We start from the raw sequence: 16454 nt of genomic DNA on the forward strand, positions 1-16454 counted from the left end.
GAGTGAACCGAGCCGCAGGCCCAGATGATTCTAAATTAGTAGTTGACATAAGGAAGCGTTGTTAGAATAAATGACTATATAAATGTATGCATAATGTGGACACATGACTCTTCTGACCAGCTGTAAGTCCTTGGCCCTGCACTCTGCTCAAGCACCCCGCCCCCACAGACAAGGCCCATCAGATGTGTAATAAAGCTGTCAGACATTAGATGGTAGTGTTGAGATGACAGCTCCACTCTCTAATGGCAGCGACTGTTGAGATGGATTAGCAGATGCCCACAAATCCATAAGCAGAAATTAACCGTATCCACTTAGAGGCTATTCATTTTCGAACCGCTGTTTGCTGCTGTTATTTTTCACAAAATAAATTATTACAGTTTCCTGCACTGTGATCAAAGCCTCATGTAGATTCATTTCCCTGTGCTGAAGTTAATGTGTGTGAAGAAGCAGGGCTTGCTAACTCCCCTTCTTCCTGTGGCTCAGTGACCTGATCACAGTGGGGCTTCTGGTGTAGGCTGAGTAGTTGTGTGGTGATGGTGGGGTTGAGGGTGGATTACCTGTGTGTAGATGGCGCACGCACACATGCGCTCACAGCTAACCCCACTGGAATAGTCTGGGCTTCACTTGTGTTTGTGCTCGTGCTTGTTGTGGTACCTTGCCAGGGTTTTTGTCCTTCTATAAATTATTCATACCTGCATATTTGTGCCTCTGTTTTGTACCTAATTATTGTTTGTCACAATTAAGTATTTACGCATGCCGTCCCTGTCTGGGAGGAATTAACTACAAACAGAATGGAAGTAGAATGGTTGGAGACAAACAGGTGCACAGCCCAAAATGAGTTGCATCACAACATGTCGCTGAATTGATATTTCTCTCATTTCTCTTCTTCTCTGCTCCGTCTTTGCTGCAGGTTCCCACAAGCGCAGTCACAGTTTGGGTGAGAAGGAGATCAGGCGTTCACCCCCGTCTCCGGCGCCAGAGCAGCCCTTCAGAGACCGATCCAACACCCTGAACGAGAAGCCTGCACTGCCCGTCATCAGAGACAAGTACAAGGACCTGACTGGAGAGGTGGAGGTGAGGAGGGAACCTGAATATCAGTAGATTTCAGCGCAATACCAAGGACTGTTAAAGCTTCAAAATACATAAATGCCCCTTTTTGTTCTCTTCTGTTTTCCCTTTGTGTTCATTTGAGATAATTTTGTGCTGTTGCAGGAGAGCGAGCGCTACGCCTATGAGTGGCAGAGGTGCCTGGAAAGCGCTCTGGAGGTTTGTGTTTGTTTGTGTCCTGTATCTGACCTCATACCTGGGAGAGACTTAATTGTGAGAGCGACAGCAAATGTTCTAGAGCATAGGTGTCAAACTCTGGCCCGCGGGCCAAATTTGGCACGCAGCCTAATTACATTTGGCCCGCGAAGCCATACCAAATTACTATTAGAGCTGGCCTACTGGTATTATACAGCTAATATATATATTGTTTAGTATTAAGCTTTGCTTGTTCCATATTCAGTTTTTCAGCAAAACTTGTTTGAGTCCATAAGAAAAGATTCATTCTTATATCTGGAGGAAGATTTTTTTTTCCCCAATAAATATTAACGTTAGCCCGCGACTTTGTTCCAGTTTTGAATTTTGGTCCACTGTGTATTTGAGTTTGACACCCCTGTTCTAGAGTAATTAAGATAACCAAAACACACTGAAATGTTTTTTTCAGCCAGGATTTTACCTGTCACGTATGTCTTGGGATATTTTATTTTCTTGAAACTTGCAAATATAACTTCAGGACTGTTGTGTTTTTAAAGCTCATCAAAAATTGAGGATGTTGCAAAATGTCTGCTGGAATATTTACTTTTCGTTTTAATGTGTTTGACATTTCAATCCCGGGTAAAGGCCATAATTTTAACACTTTACTGTTGGATGCTCATTATGAGTTTTATAAGCAAGACCAGTGTGTATGTAATAACGCCAGCTTCTGTCCTTCCACGTTAAGGTCATCACCAAAGCCAACAACACCCTGAACGGGATCAGCAGCTCTTCTGTCTGCACCGAGGTCATCCAGTCTGCTCAGGGCATGGAGTACCTGCTTGGTGAGGAGCTGCACTAATGCACACGCAGACACAGCTACTACTACCACTACTATAAACACACCGGGGGCCTCATTTATCAAACCATATAGGGAAAGTGCTCTAAATCTGTGTGCAACAACCAGCACTTTGCACAGTAAAATGTCCATTCATCATCCACACACCACAGAGCAACCTTATATATTGTAAACCACTTTCCTTTCAAATGCCTTTAAATAGGTCTCATTGCCACCAACATGAGAGTTGGAGGTCCCGATCAATGAAGTAGCACTAAATAGAACTGTTTATTTAGCATGTTTTCTGGAAGAGTGTGGACACTGACAAAAAAATAAAAAAATCAGTGCCGCAGCTGTTCAGGTCAAAGAGAAGTAAAGAAAGTACATGTAAAAAATAGTGTCGATGACCACAGAATAAAAAAAAATACTGCCACAGGAGTAAGACGGTCCACCTCATCAGTATCGCCTGTGGATGGAAAAATTGCTTCAATAATTGGTGAGGTGTCTGTGGCAGAAATCATCCCTGAAGGTGATGCTTGACACGGTCGGTGAACCTCCACAAAGCACAGAGGGGGCAGGGCCATCATGAGTAACCACTTTATTTTATAGTGTGGTGATTGTTTTGGAGTTTTATGGCCATGAGTCTCACACATAGAACTGAAAACACAAGCAATTTTATACCCTCCCCTGCAGCTGAGGACACTAGAAAAAATCAGAACCAAGATGACTTGTGAGTTCATTCGGATCGCCTCTATAGAACAAGGGCGAAGTAATGGCAAGACAATGCAAATAACATTTGCTGATTACTCCTCACTCTTTGTACGGAAAGGTCCCTGCAGTCCCTAAAAACAAGCATTTCATGCTAAAATGTATCTATGAGTCGAGCTCAGCCCTTGAATGTTTGATGATATTGATAAATAACACTATGACCTGGAAACATTTGCACATAGAGAGTTAATACTTCCACATACAGTTAAAAAGAAATGAGGCCTTGCGAGCCTCAGAGGCAACAAGAGCCTGTTAAAGAAGCCGGTGTGTGGCCTTAACGCCCTGTGAAGGACAGAAAGGACAAGATTAAGATGAGCTCTGGTGTGATGGCTTATCTCTGCCCCGTCTGACAAGGTCCTGCTGCTTTACTGTTTCTCTGCTTTTAATGAGCCGAGTGGCTAACACATCACGGCTAAGTGCTCAACACCGACTAAGAAAGTGTGTTTCTGTGACATGTGTGCGTTTGTTTTCTCCCTCTCAGGCGTGGTGGAAGTGTATCGCGTCTCTCGGCGTGTGGAGCTGGGCATCAAGGCCACGGCGGTGTGCTCTGAGAAGCTGCAGCAGCAGCTGAAGGACATCAGCCGTGTGTGGAACAACCTCATAGGCTTCATGTCGCTGTCTAAGCTCGCTGTAAGTTGCTATGACGTTTGTACGCACTCGCCAAAAGGCAGGACAGATAGATATACAAACAGATTCATACACTTGGTTGCTTTCTTTTTCTAGTGGAATTACGCACTGATAACAGAGCATTGACGTTCAGTTAAAAATGCAAGTCCTGCCAATAACATGATTGAGTGTTAGTGAATCCAGTATTGTCGGTCCATTAGGATAAAATCAATGATTCATTGATTTGAAAGCAATGCAGATGGAGTCTTTTGGTAGGCCGCTGTTTGGATCAGCGGGGATGACGAAGACTGTAAAGATTTATTTACCCAGCTGTCTCCAAGTATCTGTAAAACGGGACGCAAGAGGAGGACTGTTCTCATCCGCAGAGCCAGCAGACGAGGAATACTGTTTGTAGAAGATAAAAATGATTTAGCATCTTGAGAAAGGAGGCAGAAACAAAATGCAACAAATGTTTAATTAAAGCAGGGATGAAGATTTCTTTCCTTATAAAGGAGAAAGATGTAAACTCGAGAATTGTTTGTTTTCAGTCTGAGTAGCCAATGTCGTGCCAAGTCTTTATTAAAAAAAAAGTTGATGCTCGGAGATGTTTACTATAAGCCGACTTGTTCTCTCTGCTGTTATTATAAGAATAGAAATGACTACATTTTGCCCTGCGGCAGGAAGTAAAACGTCTGTGTGTTTTTGTGTGTCTAGCCTGATGAAAGCTCCCTGGATTTCTCCTCCTGTATTCTGCGGCCGGGTATCAAGAATGCAAAGGACTTGGCTTGTGGGGTTTGTCTGCTCAACGTCGACGCTCGCAGCAAGGTTTGTGTGCATGCACACTCACACAGAGTAACTGTTACTGGGTACTGTTTTTTGTTTTTTACACACATGATGCTGTGCTCATCCCCAGCAGATAACAACTGACATTTCTTTGACTTTGAAACATTTTTCCAGAACAAAGAAGAAAGCACTATTGGACGTCTGTTTAAACGAGTATGAGACAGTCAACTGTCATCCGAATCTCATTCCACTCTTTCCTGTTGGGGTCCTTGGGGGGCCTATCCTCCTCTTACTGACGAGCCCTGCGGGGGGCCAAAGTGACAGGATTCCCTCCTCTCCACTGCTCTTCTATCAGAGCTGTTTTCTGCCTAGACATGCACATCATCATAAAAACCCCACAAAGTACCAACCCAAATCTAAACCCCAACCCCTCACATTACTTTGCCTGTCAAGCTTTGTCTTCTTGCAGCACATATGATGCAAGTAATATTCATTTAACGCGAGTTCATAGGGAAGATCAAATTCTTTTCACCTGTCACATTGCAGACTTTTATGCATGTAGTCCTCTAGTTAGTTAGCTAACTGTCACCATAAATCTGAGCAGAATCCAGCTGACGTTTATGAATTTTATGTTTCCAACTCAGTTGTTTGATAGCTTTCTGTAGATCGAAAAACTTTAAAGAGCCCCGCGTAATGTAACAAAAGATTAATGAGCATAACAAAATAGTTCTTGAATTATAATTTCCTCCTAGTTAGTCGTAGTGTGATTGGGATAAATGAAAGAGATGCAACAGCATGCTTCATATCTTTTATTATTGCAAATAGATTAAAATTATCCCCAGAGCTGCCAACCTCGGCTCAAAAAACCAGACGGCTCAAACTCAGCTGTACGGCCCAGTTTGATCTCAATTCAATTTTATATAGATGTCTCAAGCTTTATATTGTAAGCTAAAGCCCTACCATCAGACAGTCACACACTCAGTGACTGTGGGGAGGAAGAACTCCCATTTCATAGAAAGAGACCTCCAGCAGAACCACTGGGGTGGGGTTGAAAGGAGAAAATAAGAATAGAGACGGAACCAAATATAAACTACAAGAGAGAGTAGACACAGAGTTATTTATATGTGTAGCAGCATATATACGCATCAGTAATGCAGAGGAATAGAGAAGAAGTGCTGAGTGCATCATGCGTCCCCCAGAGGCTTAAATAGAAGAATAAGCAGGGAACCACCACTTTTTTTTCCCCTCTTCTCTTTTACTCCACCCCCAGTAGATTGTTGCCTCTTGCTGAGCATGTTTCTGCTAGAGGGTTCATCCCATTAAAGAGGAGCTTTTCCTTCCCACTGTCGCCAAGTGCATGCTGACTGGGCATAGTCTATTTGCTGGGATTTTTCTCTCTATTACTGTAGGGTCTTAACCTTAAAATATAAATTGCATTGAGGTGACAATTTTTGTGAATCAAACAGAATTTAACTGCAACTGAGGTTTATAGTCACCTGATAGGGTTAAGCCAGTGGTGTTAAACATAAGGAGTCTTTGCAGGGCCTTGCAAAGACTAATTCAACCTTTTGAAAGGCTTTGAAAGAAGGAGGGCATACATTTTTTCATAGGTTTTACAACTTTGTCTACCAATAAAGACCTCCCCCATAGCCATCCATACTACTAATTAGGCAATAGATAAACAGTTAAATGTAATTAAATTTGATCTGATGGTGATGCTATAAAAATGATCTGCACGTTTAGAGTCACCACATTGAACCTGAAATTAAGCGATTCCTTCAAAACGTCTATCAAGCATATGGAGGTGTTGGATATATAGTTGCAGTATGAAGAGACTTGCTTCTATTTCTGATAGAACTTTCCTTTAGTGTTACTCCAGAAACAATACAAATAGTCCTGAAAGTGGTGCTGCAAAGTCAGTGTTTCGACAGTTTTTCCTTTGCAAACTCTCCAGACACTCTAAATGCCAGGTGTCACTCCTATTAGTGCCCCACAATGTGAACAAAGTCAGAGCTTGACAGGCTCTGATCAGACAGTCACTGCAGGGGAGACGGTGGGCAGACAGTCACTTTAGGTCGTCTCCCTGCTTTTATGGTGAAGTATGAAGTTAGAAGTGTCCACGGATAACAATGTGCGCTCTTGAAGTAAATGACAGAGAGGGAAGATGTCACTTTGGCACCTCGGGGTGGGTTTTTTCACCCTGTGATTGCTTCCTCAAGGTCACAAAGGTTGTTACTTTGTCTTGGAAGGGTTTCATTTTCTATTCTGCCACCTCCATCTCAATGTAGCTGCACACTTTGCCACTTTGAGCTAATAACCGTCGGTGTTTCTAATAACTGTTCAGAGAGCGGGGCAGGATGGCGGTACCTCTTTGCCTAGGGTGGTCGTGATTTTCATCGACGTGGGCCATTAAGGGTATTCTCGGACCCTGCGGTTTAGAGGGCAGGATGGTGGCGTTGATTGTTTCTTGCGATCCGTCTGCTGCTCTGCCAGAGCCAGATGGATAGTCCAGACAAGATAAGGCTGACTGAGAGGCATCTAGGCTGTGAGCAGATGTGGCTTACACATTAGTCATAAGCAGGGAGAACGGCGGATAATAGACCTGCACACACAAACGCACTCTCTCTCACCTCTCGCTCCTCTGTGCGCAGAGGCAGTCTGAAATTAATGCAGTTTTATTTTGTCTCTGTGCCACAAGCATGAGATTAATAACCCATCTTTTAATTACATTTTTGGCACAAACCACCCTGGTAAGACTGTCGAGCGGAGAATAGCATCCCCTGCGAGTATAATGAAGTGAAAGAACAGCTTTGGCTACGGCAGACAGCACCGATTGTTGCTTTGTCCCTCAGTGAAGAGGTGCCGGTTTGTTTTTCGACCAAAGGTGCAGGCGGGTGGAGACGTTGATGTGGCATCAAAGAAATGCGAAAAATGCTCGACAGCCGATGTGCTCAGTCTCTCCTGTTCAATTCATGTTTTGAATTCTGATATTATTCTCGATTCAAACAGAGCCAAACAGTCGCTTTCAGCCAGACTCACCATGTTCCTGTTTGGCTAATGTTCTCTGGGTTGTCGCACCTTTTTTTCTTTTTTTGGTTTAAATCATTCTGCATGTTATCTTTGGGTTAAGGGGCTTGGATGGGCGACTGCAAACAGCTTCATCTCTCCTCAGTTTGTCACTCAGAAGCAGCAGCAGTTTCACCCTAAGTGATACTTTTTGGCTAATGATGCTCCAGCTCCTCCACTAAACGATAAATGCTAATTTAGGCATTTACAAGGAGAAGGACTGGAAAGGAGTTTAAGCTGAATAATTTAGCATTTTTGGCTATTTATTTTAATGCAGCTTTTTCAAGTGCCTCAAGCATTTGGATTATCAAGTTGAATGTGTGTAGTTTTGACAGCAGCACACGGGAGTTTGGACCACAGCTTTGTTCTTAGGCTGCCCATCTCTTTCACAGCATGTTTCCATCTGGTCGAGGTTAGCGGGGCTCCTGCACAGACAAAGAAAGTCAGGGAAATTACTTACCGTGCAATACCGACATTAAAGAATTTGGGAATTGAAAGAGCACTCTTTGAAAATGTTCAAAAGTACAAATTCGACAAATCTGAAGCTGAGAGAAACTGAGAAGTTGACTTCTCAGCGACTTCCTGTGTGGAAGTGACATAAATTAGCGAAAATCATGTCCCCATCCCAACTTTATTTAAACGTGTTGGTGCTAGCAAATTTAGACTGAGCAGATATTTAAATAAGTATGTTATTTTGTTGTTTTTGTTATATTGTTATGCTTAAGTCAACATTGTAACATTAAAATTAGTTCCAAATTATCACATTGTTTACATTGTACTTCACTTTTTTAAATAGGGTTGTGCTAAAAGTAACATTAACCTTTAGCATTAACCTTAAAAAGTAGCGCTCGATTCCAGGTCTGGTGATGTATCACCGACAACTTGTAGCTTTTTTTTTTTAATCTCACAGTAAAGAAAGCTGTCAGTGAGGGCAGGTTTCTGTTTGTGCTGGCTTGTAAATCTTTGAGTCATTGATGTGTTTTTTTTCACCATGTAACACATGCATCCACATGCTTTGTTGTTTTCGATCAATAACCCAAATAACAAATATATTCGGTTTATTATTGCAGAAGAAAACCACAAAACAGAGATGAAGCTGTAGCTTTAAGTCAGCTAATATAAAGCTGCTGCAATACAGTTTCAGGCGATTGGCTGATTGTTTCAGCTCTAACCAATCATGCTGTTGTACCAGCAACACGGCAAAAGATGGCAAGATCAAAACATGAGGGACTGGTAAAGGTCCTTTCTTGGTTTTCTCCCAACATTTCAGCTTCTTTTTGAGCAGGAGACGTCTGATTAAACCAAACCTTTGTTCTTTCAGTCTTCAACCTTTATTTTAATGTCAGTTGATAACTGTCATTTTAAACACAGACTCTGGTTCATGTGAGGTGCTGCCGCTGCAATAGCAGCTTTTCTCCTTCTGTCTACAACCCAGATTTGTCTACAGGACTGGATTAACTGTGACAAACCGCGCTGATTTGTTTCAGTGAGCATACTGGCCAAAATCTTCAGTCAATATTTTAGATCGATCGAGGCAAAATCTCTTGAATTCTGAGTTGGAAAAATGTGTAGGAGCCCCGAGGGTAAAAACTTTCATGTTTTCACCCAAAAACATGCTGTGAAAAGTGGTGAAACGGCTGCTCGCTGCTTATTCTGTGCACACTTTGCTCTGGGCGCTGCATGAATATGCTTCACCTCTCTGACTGCTCTTGTGCTTACAGGCATTGACTAAAGACAGGGAGAGGAGCTTAAGGGTAATTATGCCTTGTTTTTTTTTTTTTACTTCTAATAAAATAGTTTGCATTAAAGCTTGATTTTCATATCCGAACAGATAGAGGAGCCAGGACCTTTACATGCAGCTGAAAGGTCAGATGAATTAGCAGAGTCTCTGTTTTATCTGACAACTCCAGCTTGAAAACATAAAACCCACACTGTAGTGTCACAGCAGGCTTTTATTAACCTTTATTTAACCAGGCATTAGAAACAAATGATTTTCCAGGGCAGGCTGTGTACAAGGCTCTGTTTAGTTAAAACAGGTGGATATTAGCCTCCCTTCACTGACACACAGGTGAACTCTGGAGCAGGAAAGGCACTGCAGCGAAAGCAGGGGTGTGTTTTAGTTTGACCACCCTTTCATTTTGCATCCTCTCCCTCCCAACATTTCCCAGCTTTGGCACTCCTCTAAGTGCAGGTTTGTGGAAGCAAGTAGGCCAGGGCACAGAGGGGTCTCTGAAAGGAAATCGCTCCTCCAGTGAAATGTGAGCGTGTGGAGGAAAAAGCGAAAAGTGGAAATGTGTCATTCGGCTCGTCTGAGAAAGCCCTTCATCGGGCGGAGCATCTGTGCCGCAGACTGCATTCAGGCAGGTGGAGATGTATTTGACTTAATGGTGTGTTGTGGTGGTGTATTTCTGCATGCGTCTCCCCTCTGCTTCTGTGTGGGAGGCTGTGATTCACTGCACATGACTCATTCCTCTCTCCGGCTTCAGCTCCATTATTTCACCGGGGATGCAAACTCCTAAACTGCACATCACACACATTAGCATCTCCTGATTGCGCCCACCGTGCCGCAGCTGGGCCCAGTGAAATCGCAAACTTGCATCAGAGCCCTCGTGTGTGTGTGTGTGTGTGTGTGTGTGTGTGTGAGTGAGTGAGATTTCAGGGGTTTCGGGTCAGTTCGACACATTTCATTTTCTAAATAGCTCCAGTTCAGGCAATGTTTTTCAGAATCAAATTGCATTGTGACGCAGCAGGCTTTACGGTGGGGCATTGTTATCCTTTTTGTTTCAACAAAATAAATGAGGTGATCCATATTTGTTGATACAAGTACAGACAGTGATGGAATTACAGCGTCTGCAGTCATAGCACGATCAGATTTTTTTTCTCCTTTCAGTTCATTTTATGTTAAATCTTTGGGGAATAATTTTGCTTTATTTTTGCCCCATTTAGCAGTCACTTGTGGTGTGTTTGGATCCTCTGATCAGGTTGTCAGCAGGTTTAAACATGAGATTGCTATCATGTTTTTATAGCTTCCTCTCATTTTTCAGGGAATTTTTCAGTTTTGGTCCCCCCCCCCCCCCCTCCATTTAATATAAAAACTGCAGACATGGCTTCATCTGATTAGACATGCAGCTTCAAACATATCTAATCTTCTCCTGTGTTTTGATTGAGCTAAATCAGCATGCATGAAGATATCTATGGCTGTTTTGATGGCTCTCATGCATACCTCCAGATTTAAATAAAGAATGTCATCTGATGCCCAGCTGTAAACACGTTACTTCAACACATTATTTTCATCTTGGATGCATATTTTGTGTATAAAGAGAGGACTACACAGCACCTCTCATCTTAGGTCTCTCTAAATGTCAGCCGGTGCACATTTATTTGTTCCAGCACATTTACAGAAATCCCAGGGGCACTGTCATCCTTCTTGAGTTTTTATATATATATATAACAGTGTAAAAGTGTCACAGCATGCAACATCCCTTGATTTCAACCACAGTCACATTTTTTAAATATGCAGAAAATCTTTAGATTTAGTTTGACTCCTTATAAACAGTCAGATTTAGTTATGATCAGTGAGATGTTCACAGCATGTGGCTCTCACAGCATTTCTGTAGATAGAACATTTGTACCAGTTGGACTATTATTCATACACTATTTTTTTTTCTTCTTTTTCTTGTGCTCTCATATAATTTTATGCAGGCCATTTTTAACGACTTGAGTTTTTCCCCAGTAGGCGTTGCCCATGTTTATTGAAATGTTTTGCTCGCCAGAGGCAGATTTTCATCCTGCGTAACTTGGCTGTAATTTACTGCAGGGTCACCTACATTGAAGCTGTGCTGTGCTGTGCACCACTGTGCTGCTCTCAGAGGATAGCTGATTCATGCTCTGGATAAGCGTGCTGCACATACTTTTATAAATACCTTCAATACAGCTGAGTGGTAATGGCATGTGTCATATTTCCCAGTTAATTAAGAGGCTTTTATGGTTGGACTGGTGCGAGCTCCCTGCAGCCTTCCCAAAAAAGTAGATTTTAAAAGCTGCTTTCAGATGCTCGCTTACTCACAGGGGCAGATTTTTTCCCCCCCTTAAATATTTGAATTTCAGTCTCTACAAAAGTAGGCATAGAAATAACTGCATTGTGGGGTTTTCCATCTGAGGATCACGGCCTTCGGTAGATCTGACATGGACTCCATAGCGTGTCTTTTTTCCTCTCCCCCTCTTACCCACAACCACAGAAGACTGTCCCTCCCTCAGCTTGGTTCTCCCAGAGGTTTCTTCCTCTTAAAAGGGAGTTTTTGCTTCCCACTGTCACCAAGGTCTTGTTCATAGGGGGCCATCTGATTGTTGCGGTTTTTCTCTATTATTTTAGAGTCTTTACTTTACAATGTAAAGCACCTTGAAGCAACTGTGGCTGTGATTTGGAGCTATATAAATAAAACTGAATTGAATTCAAGTTAATTGGATGCTGCTGCAGGCTGCTTTGTGCTCGTCAAAATAAACTAGCCTTTTTTCCCTTTCAGCAGCATTAAAATGAAGTCCGGGTAAAGCAGGTGCACACACAGGTTTATATTATTATAATATTTCACCCTTTCACTCTAACAGGCGTTCAACTCGGAGACAGACAACTTCAAGCTGATGTACGGGGGCCATCAGTACCACGCCAGCTGTGCCAACTTCTGGATTAACTGTGTGGAGCCCAAACCCCCGGGCCTCATCCTGCCTGACCTGCTCTGAGCTGCCATGGTAACGCGGCAAGAGCTAATTACCACCAGATAGGTGGAGCGGCCACTCGCCTCACACCAAGAGCAAGAGGAGGACATCTACAGTCACTGGATTCCTCTAGATTTTTTTTTATTATCCTGAAATCTCACCCAGACTGTGTTCATTTGCAGATCTTTTCCCTGAATAGTCATTGGTCGGTTCATATGGTTACTCTTTCGTTCAACCATACAGGTCAGCAGTTGAGGTCATATTTAAATCTGTTTTTAATGCTGCTTTTGACAAATTATTTCTGCTGACTATTCGTGCAGAAATGCAACAATATTAATAAATATAACAAATCAGTGAATCCTATTTAAATTATTAGGTGTGCAATATCCTTATAACACTGGCAGAGGAGGTTTTTGCTTCTGTTTGTATATTTTTTGTTTGCAGTGAATCAGACTTAATGAATCATAAGTCTACCATTGAATTACTTGAATTGTATTTCTGTCTCGGGTCTGTTGGATGAAACTCTGTGGCTGTTATGGTTTTAATGTCTTTTTGAAAATCTTTAACATTCAAACCATCTCTGCTCTGCCGGAAGGCAGGCGCCTCTCTTTCTCTGCATTATGTTTCGCTGTGTTGAATGTCTTTTGCACTGTTTGTGAGGAAACTTTAACACCTCTTTGGGTATTTAAATTGTATTTTGTAGGTGTTGGGGATTTGACGGGAATCTGTTGTGACTTTCTGTGTTGTTGTTGTGTGCAGAGCTGAAATTCTGGAAGTATTTACTAATGCTGAATTTGAACAGCAGCAGCATTTTCTGTATATTACAGTGTCATGCTGCAGCTTTGTATTAATCACCCAGCTGTAATGTGAATGTTATGTAAATAAATGACGTGCAAACTGGTTAAAGTGTCGCAGAGTTAATGTAATTATCAGGTTTACAGGTCATGCAGACCAAGTTCACCTGAAGGACATGCTTGTGTGCACTGTGGCGTTTCCATGCAGACACAAGAAGCTGGAGGGCATGTGTCCATCCACTCTGAGCATTATGTTCAGCCTTTAATGAAGCCACTTATTTAGCTCGGGAGCCGTACGTAATCGTGAATGAAGAAAGTATAACTAACCTGGACTGAATACACATCAGTTCATCATAATTTTCCATAAAGTAACCAGCTTCTTCTGAGGAAAGCAAATACTTCTGAAAACTACATGTGTAGTTCTAAAGTAACTCATTACTTTGGTGAATATAATTAATGTTACTACTCCATTACATTTTTTTTAATCACCTTTGGTCTTTTGCCACATAATTGCCTGAAGCCAAAGTTCTGCATATAAAATCCCTTTTAGGATAAAAAGAAAATACAAGTATTTAATGCAAGCTCCTTGAAATTTGAAAAAGTCACGCACAAAAAAATTGAAAGACTCTGTATTTTAAGACCCTCCCGCCAGACAGGCATAAAAAAATAAGCCTTGATTTATATATTCTCTTACTATAGCTACTGCATTTCTGTGCTGTGCACTGTTTAGCCTGTTTTTTAGCCAATTTCCAGGTGATTACTCGGCTTATAATTCAACGGATAGTGGATATAAACTTGATGGTACTATTGGAAAATTAAACTTCTATGATGCTTTTTTAAGGCATCATGTCTGCATAAATGCGTAATTTTAGGCTGTTGCTACATGGATGGTAGGCAGCGCAATGATGTCATGATCACCGATATAGATAGGAACCCCCGGGGACCTGAGAACAACATACACAGAGATTATTTGATTATTATAGTAAAGATACACCAAATCAAAACCTTGTAGGTTCTTATCACATCAATTATGAAGTCTTGGAGTTGCTTAGCAGCTTCCTACTAATAGGCTAAAATGACCCATATTTAATGTTTATGACCTTTCAACACCTTATCAATACATTGTAGGATTTTAATCTCACAAAAGAACTAATTTATATCCACAAAAACCTATAAAATAATTGCAATATTTATGAAATCATCACCATGCCTGGGACTACATGACCTTTATATGGTAGAGCAGATAATAAGTATATCAGTTGCCAACAGCACAAACAGGCCAAACAAGACTTCAACATGGGCATGTAAATAAAATTAAAATAGGAATAAATAAATAAAATAAGAATTTTTATTGTCTCATGAAGCCAAAAACATTGTGCCTACTCCAGATTTAATCATTTATCACCAAACGCCGATAGCAGTGTTGGTAAAAACCAAAATAAAGGACCCTAAACAGAAAAGAATGCCAGAGAAAGCAAGGCTCCAAAAATGATCCAGGTTGTCCTGGCAGTACGCTGAGCCTGTACACCCTCAAACTTATGCACTGCTGTACCCTCACCACCGCTAAACACACAGTCAACAATGTTTTATCACTTTTCTGGATTCATTCATCCAGTGTGTTCAAATCTGAACACAGCACGGCCTTAAAATGACTCATTTAATTCACGTGGCTTTCTGCTCTTATTCCGCTGCTTTTCCTGTGATGCTTCCTCTTCCGAATGCATGAATGTTTCTGCACATTTCCCTCTGTCATTTTACCCAATAATGTACTTTCTCTCCGGCCAGAGAGGCCTCATTTCCATCACTTTGCGACAAAATGGAATAAATTCTCTACCAACAAGCCTGCAGGGCCATCGCTGGCGGTTGAGCTCAGCCAATCAAATGCGATGTCTGGGGGAAGGTGGGGGTGAAACCAGTCTTATTATTATTCCCCCGCTCTTCAGGTGTGTTCTCCAACATCCATTTTTTATCTCTCGCCATTCCCTAATTTATTTCCTGCAGAAAATGAATTCCTCTCCTCTCACCGTGAACACCAGGATTACTAAAATTACAAACACTGAAATCAATTACCGAGCGAGGCCGCGTAAATCAAAATGCAGCCTCGTCTCTCTCCTTGCTGCGCCCATCTTCACGCCTATTGTCTGAGATGGCGTGCTGAAACGATCAGTCTGGCAGAGACAAGAGATTGAACTGATACGGTGCTGTACTGAGTGCTGCTCTTTGGTGTTTTGTGGCCATGGCCCATCATATTATTGATTAAAAACAGCTGCTTCTGTAAGTTCATCTTCACCCTCGTGGAAATAGCTGCTTCCCGCTTTACATTTTGACAACATTTCCAATTATTTATGTTTGAGACTCTAAAGCAGCTGTTTCAGTGTTTACGAGATTTAATCACAGTGACAGCAGAGGAAGAGCTTAAATGTATTAGCAGCATTCGGGATGATTAACTGAGCACTAATCCTGCGTTTTTGCGGGGTGGTGGTGATGTTTGAGCAAAGTGTTTCCTTAGTTGTGTAGCTCATGCAGATTATAGTGGATCATTAGAGGCTGTATAATTTGAAGCCCAAAGAGGCCATGATTCAGTAATCCATTGCAGCCACAGTGGATGTTTTTATTTGCTACGTGTGGTTGAAAAATTTCATTATTTACCAGGACTGCAGCAACAAAACCTACGATGAAAACTGAAAACTGTATTTTCTACCGATTTTACATAATAATAACAATAACAACATAATAATTTAACTGTTGTGTTGCATTTTCAGTTCCACAGTTCTTATATATTCTGTTTATATTCAATCACTATTTTATATTTAACATAATATTTGGTGCTAAAAATAGACAAAGATAATTATTCTTTTCAAAAAAGGAAAGAAAAACATTTTCTGATATAATAACGCAAGAATGACCTCAGGATCTACAGTGGCAGCTTCAACCCTGAATGATTAACCGACTGTAGAAACCACATAAATATTAATTAGTTTGTTTGTTTATGTACAAATTAAAAACAATGATGCAATCTTTTTAATTCTACATTAGTTTTATTGTTAAACAGCAGTCTGCTAGCGGCTCTGTGAGTCTGTACTGTTCAGCATTCGCACGCCGATGCGTGACGAAATTACAGCATTGATGACTTGAATGGTATTTTCTGTCAAAGTTACAAATTCCAACTACAATAACTTAAATCTGCATCAGGTTCTGCAAATATTTAAATTAAAATGATAAATCTTTCAAAATGAAACAAAAGTACAGAAACAGCTAACTAGTAGTTAGCAACTAAAGCAGAACTGGAGCTGGGCTGTACTTTGTGAAATACCACTTTGTACCATAGGATGGCGTAGTGATGATGGAGCAGTCTTTATTAATAAGGAGACTTAAGAGCACATTCTTCTTTAAAACGGCAGCCTGCAAAAGACAAAGTTAAAGCAGCACACAGCAGGGGGTAAAATGCTGCCCCTAGTGGTGAAACCTTTGAGTAAACTATACAGAGGTTTATTACAAAAAACACCTTTAAGCTAAATGCTAATTTTCCCAATACTGTCCAAAACCTTGGTGTTAAAACTAACAGGTCACTACATGTCCGCATCCTAGCAACAATTGATGAACCGAACATTAAAAGCTTCCACATGAAACACTTTCCTCTGTCTTTAGCC

The 16454-nt window shown here is 41.3% G+C and overlaps 1 protein-coding gene across 6 annotated transcripts in view; it reads left to right on the top strand.

Annotated features, from left to right (window-relative positions):
* synrg (synergin, gamma) overlaps positions 1-12898 on the top strand; it is a 42377-nt gene extending 29479 nt beyond the window's left edge. For 3 of the 6 annotated variants that reach the window (XM_085370560.1, XM_085370559.1, XM_085370556.1), the window contains 7 exons: positions 911-1074; positions 1213-1266; positions 1985-2081; positions 3324-3472; positions 4163-4273; positions 4406-4444; positions 11903-12898. In XM_085370560.1, coding sequence (XP_085226686.1) covers positions 911-1074; positions 1213-1266; positions 1985-2081; positions 3324-3472; positions 4163-4273; positions 4406-4444; positions 11903-12034 — 746 coding nt within the window. In that variant the 3' untranslated portion in view covers positions 12035-12898. Of the gene's footprint in view, positions 1-910; positions 1075-1212; positions 1267-1984; positions 2082-3323; positions 3473-4162; positions 4274-4405; positions 4445-9018; positions 9052-11902 lie in introns of all 6 variants that reach the window. The other 3 variants (XM_085370561.1, XM_085370557.1, XM_085370558.1) reach the window with 2 other exon arrangements.
* The last annotated feature ends 3556 nt before the right edge of the window (positions 12899-16454 follow it).

Source organism: Diplotaxodon limnothrissa, linkage group LG14 (assembly GCF_057381915.1).
Source record: "Diplotaxodon limnothrissa isolate DT_005_m linkage group LG14, D_limnothrissa_male_GT1.1, whole genome shotgun sequence".
Classification (NCBI taxonomy): Eukaryota; Metazoa; Chordata; class Actinopteri; order Cichliformes; family Cichlidae; genus Diplotaxodon; species Diplotaxodon limnothrissa.